Genomic DNA, 15749 nt, shown 5'->3' on the forward strand with positions numbered 1-15749 from the left:
TTCTCTGAATACCTTGTAATCCCTGTAGAATCTGTATTCTATGGGTCCTCAGGGTACTCATCTCCATAGTTATCTAAAAATAAAGTATTTTGTTAAGCATTTTTAAATCCAACTTCAAGGTGATCCATTTTCACTAGACATTGCATCTGCTACTACCTGCTGCTTGAGCATAAGTAGCCTCTGAACTTCAACATAAGCTGTCTGAAGAGCTGCACGGGCTTGCAGAAGGTTGTTATCCATGCACTGCAATGATTTGCTTAGTTCTTCCTCCCTTAAAGAAATATGCAGCAGCTGGTCAACCTGAGAACGTTCTGTCAAAAGAAACCATAAGGTTCAGTTTAATACTGGAGACTTCTCATTAATAATACAGTTCCTCAGAAGATGGAACTGCATCAATTGTCTAGGACAGGCCTTTATTTTCTCCCCACTAGGTCACTGGAAGGAGACTCATCAAATTTTACAAATCATGTAGTCAAGCCTGATGCTGTCAGAAACCAAGCCTCATGGTTTCAAGTGTACCACCACATGGTACCAATTTACCAAATCACCATCTTCCACCATGACCCTTCCAAGCAAAATCTCTGCCCCAGGCAAATCAACTCTTGTAGGTTTCATTTCCCATGTTCCTTTATCTACTACCCTCTTCACCCAAGGCTTTGGCTTAGATTGGGCCCCAAACCTGAACTGCTTGCACTCTCTTCCCGATTCATATTTTTCTAGTCTGTTAATTTAAAGTAGTTCTCTTTATTACAAAAGGCATCCTGAAGAAAATGTAGATTTAAAACAGTACACTTAAGTTACTTTAAATAAAATGTTCTACTATGTGCACGTATTTGTCATCTTTATGTTTGCCTCTTTCCCATTCAATACTCCAAGACCTCTCCCCTAAACTCCAGACCCACATATCCAACTACCAACTTGATACCTCTACCTAGGTGTCTCTAAAGTCCTTTAACTCAAGGGATCCAAAAGGGAACTCACCATCTTCCTCTATCCTCAACCTGAAACTCTCATGGAATTTTCTAGCTCTACAAATAATGCCATCATCCACCCAACTGCCACAGCCAGAAAATGAGGTCACCCTTGACTCCCACCTTACCTATCACATCCAATCACCGAAAGTTCATCCAATCACTTCCTGCACTAGCCTTTATACCCTAACGGTGTTAGAGTCAGTGTAAGGCAAGAGTCATAGAAGCATATCAGTCAGGGAGCCACACTAACAACTTCTCTACTTAACTCACATGAGGAGAGCAACCAAGATGCCTCAAAAATGGAAAGTGAGAGAAATGGCTATAAATGACCAAGAGGGATAAAATTTTTACTAAATGTCCTATTCCTCTTCACCCCACTGAAAAGGCCCAGTGACACTTTCTAGCTATACACTGAATTCAGTTTGTCCAAGATATATATTAACTTTAGCTTTCAGGTCTAGGTGGCATCATATATTTCTTCTACAGCTGCAACTGGATAGTAGGAAATCAAACTTTTTCTATGCCCTTAAGCAAGATGACAAAAATATCAAATATAAATAAATGGGCATTCCATGTTTGATAAGCTACACTCTGTATCAAGTTGTAAAAAGGCTGAATTGTTGTAAGAACAATTTCTTTCTGCCAGAATATTCTATACTATACCTTTCTTTCCTTTAATCTTCCTTCTTTTATTTTTTCTCTCAAGACTTGGGAGTTCAGGAGAAGATCCATCCTAAGGAGATAAAGAAAATTGAATAATGTTAACTATGTAAAGGCCATTATCCAGGAGGGGAAAAAAAGAACCAGTTCTAAGATAGTCATACATTATTCGTCATTATTGCTACCATCTCTAACAGGGCAGTAGGAGTCTCATGAACATGGTATGAACTCATATTAGTCGAATGAATGTATCTGATTAAAAAAAAAATACAATCCAAGGTCAAGTACCTCCCTAGCAACCTAGAGGGATGCTAATCCCACAGGGCTTAGGCAAAGCATATCACCTTGGTAAAAGCTAATAATACATGTATCTGATTTCATAGTTTCTACTTTAGAATTCAGCAAGAAAATCTTTACAACCAAAAACTCAACAGCCTGAGACAAGCCCCAAGACATTAGCTTTGTCATAAGACAATCTCTCATCCAATAATATCCACTACAGCATCTAGCTCAAAGGAGCAGAGCTGGAATAACTACTTTGTTATATTGTCCCAATATTAAAGGAAACAGCCCATTTTCACAGTGACAGATTCCAGACTATATTACCACCAGCAACTCTTTCTTTTCAGAAAGGGTTCCTGAAAGGGTTAGGCAATATTAACATCAGAGGTGCCAAAAGAGAAGTATCAGTGAAGTAATGGATTCTAAAAAGACCAGGCTGGGTAACTTAAGTACAAAAGATAGAGTAACAGAGACTAAGACTATGCTCATGTAGATGTACTCTCATAGTATAAAACTACCTTAGTGTTAAGCCTAGTAGTCCTGGGTCCGACAAGCACACATGCCCTACAAATACAACACTAGAGTACCTTTCTTCAGCAGTACAGAATGCATCATGAAAACAGATAAAGTTACAGCTGAAGATGTGGCTCATTCCTTGGTCAGGTGATACAAAGAATCATTGGCTTAGATACTAGTTTTAGAGATGACTTCATATTTTCCTAGTACTATACATTCATATTCAATTACATCTAACTTACTAGAGTTACTCAGTTAAAGAATCCAGTAGGATAAGAATATGAAAGTAAGAGTAAGCTTCAGAAATCTTTTATTCCAGAGTAGGGAGAACCACAACCCCAGATACCCAAGAAAAATTAAACAGTTAAGTCTTTCTAATTAAGGCCAAGTCACCACATGAAATGTTCTACAAAAAGCACAGGAATCATACTCACTCCAGTGGCTCTTCGTTTCTTTCTAATATTCTGGACATCATTTTGTTCAGCACCAGAAGTACAGCTACTGTCTGTGGCTGCATCTGTCAAACTGGAGATTGCAAGGGCTAAGGATGCATTTGATGATAAAGAGTTTCCTTCTCCATTACTCTCCTGGGCATTGTGACTCTCTGAAAGTGGTGTAGAGCTCTCCTGGCTGTGCAGGTCTTTTGCCAAATGCATCAAAGGTATCGTATGGTCAGATGATAATTGAGCACTATGTCGCCTTCGAGTAGCAACATTTTCAGCTCTTTCACCTGTTCTTAGGGAGGCAGCTAGAGGTGTCATTTCCTGCTTAAGGCCCATGGTTGTTTTTTGACTCTGTGCAGACCTCAATGAGTTATTAGGTGAAAATATCTGCTGGGGCTCATTTTCTTTGCCTGTAGCTTCCTCACTGAAGAAGCTAAACACAGAAGGAGCCCTGTCCATGATCACACTGCTCTCTGAAAGGCTTCGCTTCCTTGCCAACCCAGGGGATGAAGAAATGGAAACACCTTCCCACTGGAATCCTTCTAGACTGGACAGATCAGGCTCCCCATCCAAATCCAAGACCTCTTGTTCATTTTGAACTAGAGGCACCATTTCGATGCCAAACCTCGAGAAAGAAAGAAAAGGAAAAATAATTAATCAGACATGGTTGGGAGAGGGGGCACCACTTAATGTGCCAGACTCTGTTAAGCACTGAGGTTACAAATATAAATAGATGGTTTCTGCCCTCAAGGAGCATTAAGAGTTCTAAACATAAAGCAGGTTAACTCTATTGTAAGTATTATAATGTAACAAGTACCAAATTAGATATTTGTATACAGCTATATACAAAAGGAGGGAATAAAAACTGAGGGTTTTATTTAATATGGAACTCTAAATCAACAATAAATACGTAATTTTTAACAGCAAACAAATAAAAAATAAACAAAAATGTTTATTAAGCATTTACAAGCAGCAGACACCATGCTAAGAACTTTATAATCTCAATGATACTCACAAGTTACAGGAAAAGAAAAGGGGGCACAATAAGTATGTTACTTCGACAAGGATAGAAATTTAAGCCTAGAGGGCTATGTAATTATAAAGCAGGATGATTTTCAAGTAGCAAACCTATGCTGAATGCTGCTTTACCATTCAGAAAAGTTTAGTGCCTCAACATAAGATGAATAGCCAAACTATTACACAAGTACTTAGGAGAAAGTATTTTGTGATCACAAATACAAATGCCCAGAGCAAATACAGAAGGATAACCATCCACACGTTCTAAGTAAAAGGTAATGAGAACAGTTATACCTAAAAGATGTACCACTCATTAAGATCTATAGATAGATACAGAGCTATAGATTGACTTTTTTTATGCTGTCACTTTATGGCCCCTATCACCAAAGTGCTAGATTTCTAAGTTTTTTCCTTGTCCCTACTTCATTTCTCAGAAGGAGGTGTGCTTCTTTTTAACCTGAACTCCCTGCTAGGAAACACTTTATTCCATTGGTTATAGAGTAGGCAAGTAGTCACTCCTGGATATTTAAACCAGACATCTACAACGTATATTTTTTGCAGACATTTAATTAAATTTAACAAGGAGAATTCTCTTGACCAGAGTCAAAGGGTAAGTTTAAAGGAAAAAAAGGGAAATGGATACTGAAAAGAGGCACACACCTGGGTAAGCCTTTGCCTAGCTCTTGCTTTTTCTTGGTTACTTGCTGAATGACCTGTTCCCAGTTGACATTTCTCCGAGATGCATTTAGAATCTGCCGGAGGGTTGGCTTGAGCCCAGACTCCTTCTCTGTCTCACTCTTTCGATGACCACTGATATTGCGGATGCGGCGAGCACTATTGAGGTTTGGCTCAGGAAGGTGTGCTCCAGTTTTGCTCTTCAAGCTAATGTGACGGGTTAGATCTCTCTGGAGTGAGGCAGGAAAGCCAAGCTTACTTAGTTCAGGCAGGAGAGGGCCTGAGGGCTGACCTATATCGTTTTTTTGAAGCTCAGCATCCAAGCTAGTAGTCTCAAAGCCTTCTGTTTCATAAGATACATGAGATTTAACAGGGTCATCAACCTGTGCATCTTCTAGAGAGGTTTTCAAATCTAGCAGTAAGTCAGAGTGTGGGCTGGCTACAGATGTCATTTGTAACTCAGATTCCTTCTGGTGAACTGTTGAGTTACATGGGGAAGTCGATGGTTTTCTAGATGTTTTCAGGTTTTGGTCATCCCCCCTTTTCTCATCAGCAGCATGAGTACTGCAGGATAAAACTTCTGTAGTTGCAGAACCCAGGGTTCCAATTTTTGTTCCATCCTTTTCTGCATCAGATATCTCTCCATCACTTTCATCTTCTAATGCGTCTACTTGAAACTCAATCTTCAAAGATCCTTTTTCAGACTCTTCTACATTCCTACTTGCTTTTGCATAATTCCTGGTCCTTTTAGAAGCGCTAAGAAGTGGATTTTGCAATGACTCATTACACTCTAGCACATCTTTGGCTTTTTGTAACGTATCACTTAAATTTTCATCAGGTTCCCTGTGAGTTCCAAATGTACTTTTATGCCCTTTTAAAACACGAGGACCTGAATTTCGCAATTTGGATATGTAAGAACCCTTATTATTTTCCACTGTGGGTTTGTTCAAGGGGTTTGAGTGTTCTCCAGGAAAAAAAGAATTCGTTTTGGTGTTTTTTGAGGGATTCTTTGAATCTTGCTTTTGAGGAGCTGATTTAGTGATTGGAATTGGAAGGAGTGGGGATTTTAGCAATGGCATCTTATTTAAGGTATGCTCTTGTTCAGGTTTTTCTACAATGGGGCCCTCTCTCACTACCTCATAGGAAGCAGTGCAGTCAGAAGTGGCTTTATGATTAAGAGATCTAGTATGTGTTTCTTTTTGTGTTTTCAGTGTTGGAGAATTATTTCTTTCATCAGTTTGGGGCTCTTGTATTCCTGTGGTTATCAAGCTAAAATCATTATCTATCGTTTCCAACTTGTTACCAGTGACTTCTTTCACTCCCGATTGTAAATCCAGAGTCTTCTGGGAGGGGTAAGGAGTCCAGCGACGGAGCTTTTCCCTTGCCACACTGCTATTCTTCCCACCAATTTTGGAAGCTAAGGTATCTGTTTGTTTAGTGGCTTGGCTTTCCAGATGCTCAAAATTGAAGTCAAGTAAGCCCTCTGAAGAAAACTTATCACTTGTAAATCCTTCAGAAGGACCTCTGTATGTGGCGACTGCACCAACTTTGTCATTTTCTTGCCGCTGCCACTTATATCTCTCTTGATTATATTTGTTTGACTTAGATTTCTTGTTCCATAGCATAGTCACATCTTCCATTTGACAGTTAGAATTTCTGTTTCTGCTTGGTTGAAATTTGTCTCCGGGGCCACTGTAATTCCAACTATTTGTGCTACGTACACTGGATTTCCAGTTTCCGTTACTGCTGTTCATATGCCGACTGGAAAAGCCACCTGTTCCTTCAGAATGCCAACTGGAATTCCTTCCTGTACCATTATGATTCCAATCTACCATTCCACTATTTGAATGCCAACCACCTCCAGAATTACTATGGTTGTGAAACCAAGTTGAGGAGCCTCCTGCAACACCCTTATGCCACCCAGAACATCCTCTTGATCCACCACTACTCCTCGAAGAATGTGGGAAGCTGTTTTTCCTAGTATTATTATAGCCATCTTTCTCCCATTTCCGGTCCCGCTGAGGAGGTCCACGATGATGCCATGCTGGCTGACTGTAGCTCTCTCTGTCTTGGTAAGGAATTCGGTCTTCTCGTCTCCGTTGGGATCGCCTGTCATCAGAGTTTATTTCTTGGCTGCTATTGGAAGGTTCATCTTGCCTGGAAAAAAAAGTCTTTCATTAGTGATTTAAAAGAGTTCTCCTGGTCCCTCTAAAGGCATAACCCACCAAACTTCCGCTCTGCCTTCCTCCTCTGTTACCTAGAATATGTAACAGAGACTACTTTTATTTCAAATAGTAGATGCTTTCATATCTTTAAATGATATAAACTTATATTTCACAATTTATTGATTAGAAATTAACATCTTGTGTCTCCTATCACCCCCCAAATATTAAAAACTTGACACATTTATACTGTCTTCCCTCTCCTGCTCCTGTTTCTCTCGGCATATTCTGGGATTTTGTCCCTATCATCCAATTATTATTTTTATATTATACAATTTTTTGAAAATAAGAACAAGTATATTTTGTAGCTATGGTTAGTTATCATAGTTAATACAATTTATATTCACCTGCTCTTAATACCATGATTTCTTCAATAGTTGGTTCTTTCTGAAAACCCAGTTTCTTAACCTATTTTAAATGGTAAGATTTTACTTTGCATAATCACTTTCATTAATAAACACTTTATTATTAAGTACACATTCAGTGACTGTTAGTGGTAAAAGAAAACTTTTATGTATAGTTCCTCTTCCTGAAGGGCTTATAATCTAGCTAAGGAAATAAGCAGGGTCACAAACAGGAGTAAAATAGCACGGAAGAAGTAGCACCCACAGTAAGTGCTATAAGGAGCTCCATGAGCTAGAGGTTTTTATAAAGAAGCTACAGCTGTTTCAACTATTCATGTTACACAAGGAGCTCACAGAAACGTGAATAAATTTAAGCAAACATCACAGGAATAGGCGTAAAACCATTTTTCTCTAAAAAGCGCCTATAGTATGCCTAGCTCAGTGCTTAGCATGTGGTATGTGATCAAAAAATTGAATAATACTCATTAAAATGTATTGAGTACCTACTTATCATAAGGCATTTAGTGCTAATCACTTTACACAGATTATCTCATTTAATTTTCACAACTCTGCAGCAAGTAGCATTATTCCTACTTTTTAGATAAGGAAACTGAGGATTAGAGAGGTTAAGTAACTTGCCTAGAGCAAGATAGCTAGTTAGTGTTACGGCAGAGATCTGAACCTTGGTGTCTGACTCTAGAGCTCTTTTTTTTAAAACTGAAGTGTAGTTGATTTACAATTCTGTGTTAATTTCTACTATACAGCAAAGTGATTCAGTTATACACATATATGTATATGTATACAAATATATATATACATTCTCTTTCATATTCTTTTCCATTATGGTTTATCACAGGATACTGAATATAGTTCCCTGCGCTATACAGTAGGACCTTGTTGTTTATCCATTCTATATATAATAGTTTGCATCTGCTAACCCCAAACTCCCAGTTCATCCCTCCCCCACTCTCCCCTCCCCGTTAGCAACCACAAGTCTGTTTAGAGCCCACATTCTTAACCACTAGACCTTGATAGAATAAAAATCTCAAAGTTTCGGCAGTTGGGTTCCCTCCTTAAATTTTAACTCAGTATTGACTTTAACTGGCTTTAAAAGCTTCGAATGTCTGTAAGATTTTGGACACAAATTGGAATTTCCTCCTTTTTCACAAGACGGAATTAAAAGTTAATTTACCTAAAAGTTCAAACATCCACTTACATTATGAATTACAACTATTTCTAAACAGGAGACCCTAAGTCCCCAAGTGACAAGTGCTACTACAGATACTTGGAAGATTTTTATACCACCATTAACCAAATTTTTTTTTTGTTTCTAGGCAGTATGAAACTTATGACATCCAAGGAGATCACTGACTTGGCTCTACTAATTATGATCCAGAAATGAGGAGAATTGGGAAATTTAAGTCAGTCACAAAGTAAAATTCCTAGATCATCATGAATTGGCTAGGTCAGGGGGACATGACCTAGTATGTGGGTTTAGCATGCAGCTAAACCCACAGCCCAGAAAGAATAATATAAACTAAAAACCTCATGAAGGAAAAAAGAAAAAAACCTCATGAAGAAATAAGTAGATGACTTTATAAATAGGTCACCAAAGAGGCATATAAAAATGATCAAAGAATAGTATCTACAACATGAATGTCTAATTTACTGAGAAGGTCTTTTACCCTCTGACTTAATGTTTAATCATTTACACAGATAAGCTAATAGTGGCACAAGAGTGTAAGAACAAAAATAGAAGTTAGTCTCCTAGAGGCTCCAACACCCTAAAACAAGAGTAAACTACAGCTATACTGAAAGTAGTGAGAATGTCATTTGAAGGATAAGCAACTAAATAATTTAAGAACCATGTTGCTACGGACACTTTAAAACTAAGAAAGTCTCCTTCAAGGACGTGTTCAAAAAACGTTTAGCATATAGAATAAAAACTACTTCTTTTTTATATTTAAACCTCTAACTGAAAATGAAATACAGACCAGGGATAACTAGTATTCAAGAAGGATCTTTAAAATTTTTATAATTTGAAATTTTTTTTATCATGTTCTAGGACTTAAAAAATTAACCTACCTCATAACTGGTTCTATATCTCTTTTACTCATATCTGAAATTTTCTGCTTCATTAATTAAACTCTTCAGACCACAAATCAGTAATGTTAAAATACAAAACGCTAATACCTGAATTATAGATTTAGGTATGAAATTATGTAGTACAAGCTATAAAACTTCTATTGCTGAAATGATCCTGACAGTGTCCAACTGAATATAAATTTATTCAATAAATATTTACTGAAGAAATTAATAATAAAGGGATAAATCAAATTTGGTAGAAGCACCATGTTAATTCACATTAGGCAAAACAATTTTTTCCTAAGGGATGAAATAAGAAATGCCATCTAATATATTCAAATGAAGCTTATTCACTAATACCTTCCACTAGAAAATATGGATACCAAATAAGAATTTATTGGTATCCAAAACAATTTGGAACTAATAAAAACAGTTCTAAACATAGTTATCAACATGGTAAAATTCAGATACATAGCCTAGCTTTTAGGTAGGGTCAATAGTGAGTTTTGGGTTTTTTTTTTAAGGAGTTAATACAGTAGTTCAAGAAAGCATTCCATTGCCTTTTATAAATAAGATAGCAACTTCAAGGTAAACTTTATAATTAAGATAAATAAGTCTGTGGCACAACTTTGTAAATCAACTACACTTCAATAAAAAAAATTTAATTTTAAAAAAAGATAAGTCTGAATGCTATAGGCTGAACAGAATGTAAATGGAAAATGTATTCTCTACTACATTCTGTTTCAGATAGGCTTTTTAAACTGATAAGAACAGATACTACACTTGACCTTAGCCAAAAGGCCGAGAAGCGATCAGATAGGCTTTTGAAAATATCAAAATTATTACTTACCGACTTTGTTCTTTCCTTTGTTTTATTAACTGAACGAGTTCCTTGTCAAAATAATCTTCCTCTTCTTCTTCCTTTCCATCATCTTCTCTTTCCTGGGCATCAACATTATCTTTGTGCAATTGGCCAGAAATGTGCTTTGCATACGCAGAAAGACCCACTTCTGTGACCCCGCACACTCGGCACTCATGACTACTGTCCCTAGGGAAAGAGGCAGATGAGGGACATTCAATTCTCCCCACTGGCATGGCACACTCACAAGATCTGTTATAGTTTCCTCTGAAAGACACTGCACACTTTGGCACAGTGAAAAATTAGTTCTAATCAATTTCAGTGCTCCTTTCATCACTTTTAATAAGTTTGTTCATAAGTTACTTTTGAAATGAATTAAAGATTCTTTTCCAGCAATCAAGAGGCAATACACTTTAGAATAATATAGTTTAGGAGGATAAATCTTCTTGAATTGCTGTACTTAAAACCTTGCCAGAGGAAACGTGGTGAAAGGGGAGGCAGGGCGGGGGGCTCAGAGCAAACAGAAGTTGCTCCCGAGCACACCCATGGTGCCAGCTGCACTCAGAAAGCCTGGCGACAGCTCTTACATTTAATCTCTGGCTCAAAAGCTTTCTCCCAGTGAAAATTAAGGGGTGGAGAAAAGGGTAGGCGGTGTAGCCAATCACAACCTGGTAACTAAATCAGAGCAGCTGGAGCTCTGCCTGGAATGTGAAGATTCCGGACCCCAGGGCAAATGATACTAGTAGTCTCAGCAAACTTTTTTGGTCGGATGATACATGTGATCTACATTCTGCTTCAGAAGGGCTTATTTTAAAGGGAATGGAAAGCATTTCAGTTGTAGGAAGTTAACAGCTGTGCTAGGCAAATGGTTTTTCTCAGGTTTCAGAAAAGAACACCACTTAGAGAGAAGTATAATCAGGTTCTCGGTTAAGAAAGATAATTGGGCAGGCCTTTTACTTTACACACTTAATGGTATATCTCATACTTGGCCAGTTTAAGAAGCCAAAGTCTTGAATCAATGTCCAGAGCTGTAGTAGATGAATAATTTAACTGCTTTTTTAGCTTCCTGAGTCCCTTGACTGGTTCAGCAATCTATGCAGTCATTGATGAGAAACACCTGAACACCATGGGCACATGTGTAATAAATGGACAGTAATATCCACTCAATAGTCCAAATTGGCTTAACTCTATCACTTGTCTTGGGTTAATACTAGTGATATTTTTGCACGTCCTATGCCATTCTATAAAAACACACATACAAAGACATGCTGCCTTTGATAAGACAGACAGACACAAGAAATACATACACAACACTGCTTCATCTTCCCCTCACATACATCCAACAAGACACGGGCAGAATTCACATCAGTTAGCCAGAAGAGACCCTCAAAATTAAGCACCTCATTTACTAGAAGATGGTTTCTGTTACAGATCATCTGAATATTCATTAAAAACAAAAAACTTACTGAGCAACTACTAAATTCCAGGAAACAAGCTAAGTATATGGTTAATGGTGACAAATTACAAACAAACAATGCCCAGTAAGTAAACAAAACACAGTTTTTTACTTTGTACGAATCATGAAAAACACCTCAGAAAAACGGAGAAACTTCATAAGTTTCCATCTTTTTTCTTGACTTTGTACCTCAAATGCTCTGGAGGCAATATAGTCTTTGACATTAAGATTCATTTTAATGAGTTCTGACCAGATTCCCTGAATTACCCTGAATATCGATAGTTTAATTCATTCTAATCCTCCAGGAACTTAAATACATTATTTTCGCTGAGAGTTTTCAACTGTATTTTACTACAACTATATAGTTAAAGAAAAATAATCCTCAACTTTCTTCAGTTTACCTGGCATATCCACACTCTTCTCTGAAGCAATTAAAATTAAGGTAGTTCATTCAAAGTGAATGTTAACTTGTAACAGAAAGCAAGCCTTTTCTCACAGCAACACAGAATGAAGTTTAAAATGTATATATAGGGCTTCCCTGGTGGCACAGTGGTTGAGTCTGCCTGCCAATGCAGGGGACACGGGTTCGAGCCCTGGTCTGGGAAGATCCCACATGCTGCGGAGCAACTAGGCCCGTGAGCCACAACTACTGAGCCTGCGCGTCTGGAGCTTGTGCTCCGCAACAGGAGAGGCCGCGACAGTGAGAGGCCCATGCACCGCGATGAAGAGTGACCCCCACTCACCGCAACTAGAGAAAGCCCACGCACAGAAACAAAGACCCAACAGAGCCAAAAATAAATAAATAAATTTTTTAAAATGTATATATAAATAGAAATCTATCCCCAATGGGCAGCATCAGAAGAATCTGAAGACTAACAAACTTGGCATACATAATTTACACTATAATAACAACTCAAATCAACTGAATTTTCTGGTTAGAAAATCTTTTGGGCTTTAAACTCTCTACAACTGTGGAAAATGTTTTTAGTCCACTTTTCTACCTCAAAGTTTATAGAATGCTAAACCATATATTGCAGTACCAGGGACATCATTCTAAAAGGTATTCTTGAATAAAATCCCTGATTTTATCCTTAGTTCCAAAATGCAGAGAATTTTTTTCTTTTTCTTTTTTGGCTGTGCCGCTTGGCATGCGGGATCTCAGTTCCCCGACCAGGGACGGAACCTGTGGCCCCTGCAGTGGAAGCACCGAGTCCTAACCACTGGACCCCCAGGGAATTCCCACGGGGAATTTTTCATATGTCCAAACCATCAAAATCCCTCTTTAAAAGACATAATTGGAAGATGACACTGATTTTTTAAAATATTAAGGAATGTAGTATAAAGTAGACAGTAACTAACTCTGTTAAAAATAAATATCCATAATCATAAACCCACATATTTTGCAATTTCCAAAGCACAAGTATATGTTGGACATGTATCAAACGCTCAAACACAGATTTTTTAAACATTTTTGCTTTCATTGCAAGAAAGAGTATTAACCATAATTCCAAAGTTACTTGATAGAAAAATACCTCAAGATCCTACCCAGAAGGGTATAGCAATAAGTGCAACATAAAAGTTAACACTAAAAACACAGATTTATCAAAACACAGAAATCCCTAACATTTTTCTTATACATGAAATCTAGTTTTTTTTTTTTCTTTTTAAAGATAAGCTTTACAAGAAACTTCAAAAAGAGAAAAGAGAGAATCTACATTTATACTGAGGAAGAGCAGGATAGGTCAACCACATCGTGTGAAAATTCAAATGTGTCTGTGTCTGGAGTCAAGCATATTACAATATGCATTCAGGCTCCCAAATAGGGTGTTTGGGAAACCACATGTTCTTTAAAGCTAATAGCAAATTAAATAATATTTGAATGATGCTATTTTCCAATTTTTTATCAATAACCAGTTAAAATACTACTTTGTATAAATATATAAATAATTGTTGGTAAAATGTACTGGTTTACTTCCTGACTAATAAAGGCAATAATTTTCCTCAGAGCATTTTAACAGAGGGCCCAAATTAGCTTCATCCTGTTACCACACAATTTCCTCTCATGTGTGAAAGGCAAAGCCTTCAGATATTCTATCCATAAGCTCCTCTTTATTAAGCTTGCTCTAACTATACCACAACAGCTGGTTGATAAATTAAGGTTTGTGCCCTTTTAATAGCATCTATCTGTAGAAACTACTTACAGGCCATACATCTGAACAAGTAAGTACATTAGAAAAAAACAGGAAAATGTTCCAGATGTCTACAATCGTGAACTAAATAAGTTACTCACTTCTCAATCAAGCTTGCATTCAAAACCTAAAAAAATGCTCTTTACATTTCTTAACCAGATCACAACCAAAAATTATAGTGATACTTAATATCAGAAAGCCAGTAGTTAAACATGGAATCCAGAGGAAATAATCACAAACTGAGGATAGGAAGAAAAAACATAATGACTGATAACTATTTGTCCCTTTGGTACAAACTAGTGATGACTGTCATGGCAATAAATGTTCCAAGTCAGTAAATGATTTTTAAGATTGTGTTGTTTTTTATAGTTTTGCCAGCTGTTTTTCCTTGCTACCTGCTTGCCTTCTCCCTTATAATTTGTACTGGCCAGGAAACCATACCAAACCTTATAGTACTATATCTAAAATATGAGTAAATTAAGTACCAAAGTGCTCTCCTCTAAATAAAATGAGTTTGGGTGTTAACACTGACATTACTATTGTCAGTTCAGAGGCTTCCAATGCTTATTCCTTAACTATCTGATTATGCTCCAAATAACTAAAAACAGTAGGCAAAATCTCCATGGCACAATTAAGTTGATGAGTGGGAGGAAAGGAGAAACAAATTACAGAACAATACATATATGGCATGTGGTTCAGTTATGGTAGTAAGACAAAACAAAATGTGTGTAAATATAAATATAAATCTATGTATACACACAGAGAAGAGGTTTGGATAGGATATACACTAAACTGTTGACTTTCCTCTAAGAGGGGAGTAGGAGTAGGGGAGAGAGTGAAAGGACCTCCACGTTTTTTACTTTTTATGATTCTGCACTGACTGTGAACATGAATCTTAAGTTATCAAAATTTGTTTTTTTAATGTTTTAATTAGCTAATTAGTGATCTTTGAATAAAATAAGGCATTAGTCTTAGAACAAAATGAGTTTCTCTCCTAATGACTAGATTTACTAACCTCATTTGTTTTGTTTGATTTTATAATACAGTACAGGTCACTAAGAAGCCCAGAAAAAGGTGAATTCCAGAAAGAAGTATGTTGGAAATGGGATCAAATAATCCACATATAGGGAATCAAAGGTTGACTGTACTTCATAGGTTCCAATGATAATGAGTTAAAGATCATATATACTCAAGGTATTATAAGGGCTCTCCACATTAAATCTGAGTGAACACCTCTTTTATACTGCTGCTAAGACCTAACCTTCACACAGTAAAAGACTGAGACCATGGAAAAATTCCACTAATATGCTAAACAGATGCTGAAAGTTTAATAACATATTAATTTGCCCACACAACCTAAAACTATATTACTTAAAACACAAATAATTCCAAATGACTTAGGTTGGCATCTTGATCAAATCTTGCACAGTAAGTCCCCTACATATGAACGAGTTCCATTCCGAGAGCGCATTCATAAGTCCAATTTGTTCGTAAGTCCAACAAAGTTAGCCTAGATACCCAACTAATACAATCAGCTATATAGTACTGTTCACAAATAATAATACATAAAAAACACAAAAAATAATGAAAACATTTTTAACCTTACAGTACGGTACCTTGAAAAGTACAGTAGTCCAGTACACCAGCTGGCATACAGGGGCTGGCATCAAGTGAACAGGCAAGAAGAGTTACTGACTGGAGGAGGGAGAGGAGGATGGAGATGGTAGAGCTGAAGGATCGCAAGCTGCAACTTGCGTTCACTCAGATTTAATGTGGAGAGCCCTTATAATACCTTGAATATATATGATCTTTAACTCATTATCATTGGAAACTATGAAATACCGTCAACCTCTGATTCCCTATACGTGGATTACCTTAATTATTTGATCGTCACACCTGACGCTGACAGCACAGGTTCTGGTTCCTTGCTGGATTCAATTCTATTTACCATATTGAAAAAACGATCCGGTGATGTCTGAGTAGTAGCTCTTTTGTTCTTGTCATAGATAACACGGTAGCACTGGATT

At 37.2% G+C, this 15749-nt stretch overlaps 1 protein-coding gene and 1 pseudogene across 8 annotated transcripts in view; both read right to left on the reverse strand.

Annotated features, from left to right (window-relative positions):
- ZNF106 (zinc finger protein 106) overlaps positions 1-15749 on the reverse strand; it is a 42992-nt gene that overhangs the window by 20545 nt on the left and 6698 nt on the right. For 3 of the 8 annotated variants that reach the window (XM_065901438.1, XM_065901437.1, XM_065901439.1), the window contains 4 exons: positions 2867-3500; positions 1638-1707; positions 157-311; positions 13-73 (listed from right to left, as the gene is read on the reverse strand). In XM_065901438.1, the coding sequence (XP_065757510.1) occupies positions 13-73; positions 157-311; positions 1638-1707; positions 2867-3500 (920 nt within the window). Of the gene's footprint in view, positions 1-12; positions 74-156; positions 312-1637; positions 1708-2866; positions 3501-4552; positions 6725-10068; positions 10267-15749 lie in introns of all 8 variants that reach the window. The other 5 variants (XM_065901435.1, XM_065901432.1, XM_065901434.1 and 2 more) reach the window with 4 other exon arrangements.
- LOC136119549 (U2 spliceosomal RNA) lies at positions 9854-10031 on the reverse strand (annotated as a pseudogene).

This window comes from Phocoena phocoena, chromosome 2 (genome assembly GCF_963924675.1).
Source record: "Phocoena phocoena chromosome 2, mPhoPho1.1, whole genome shotgun sequence".
In the NCBI taxonomy this organism is placed as follows: Eukaryota; Metazoa; Chordata; class Mammalia; order Artiodactyla; family Phocoenidae; genus Phocoena; species Phocoena phocoena.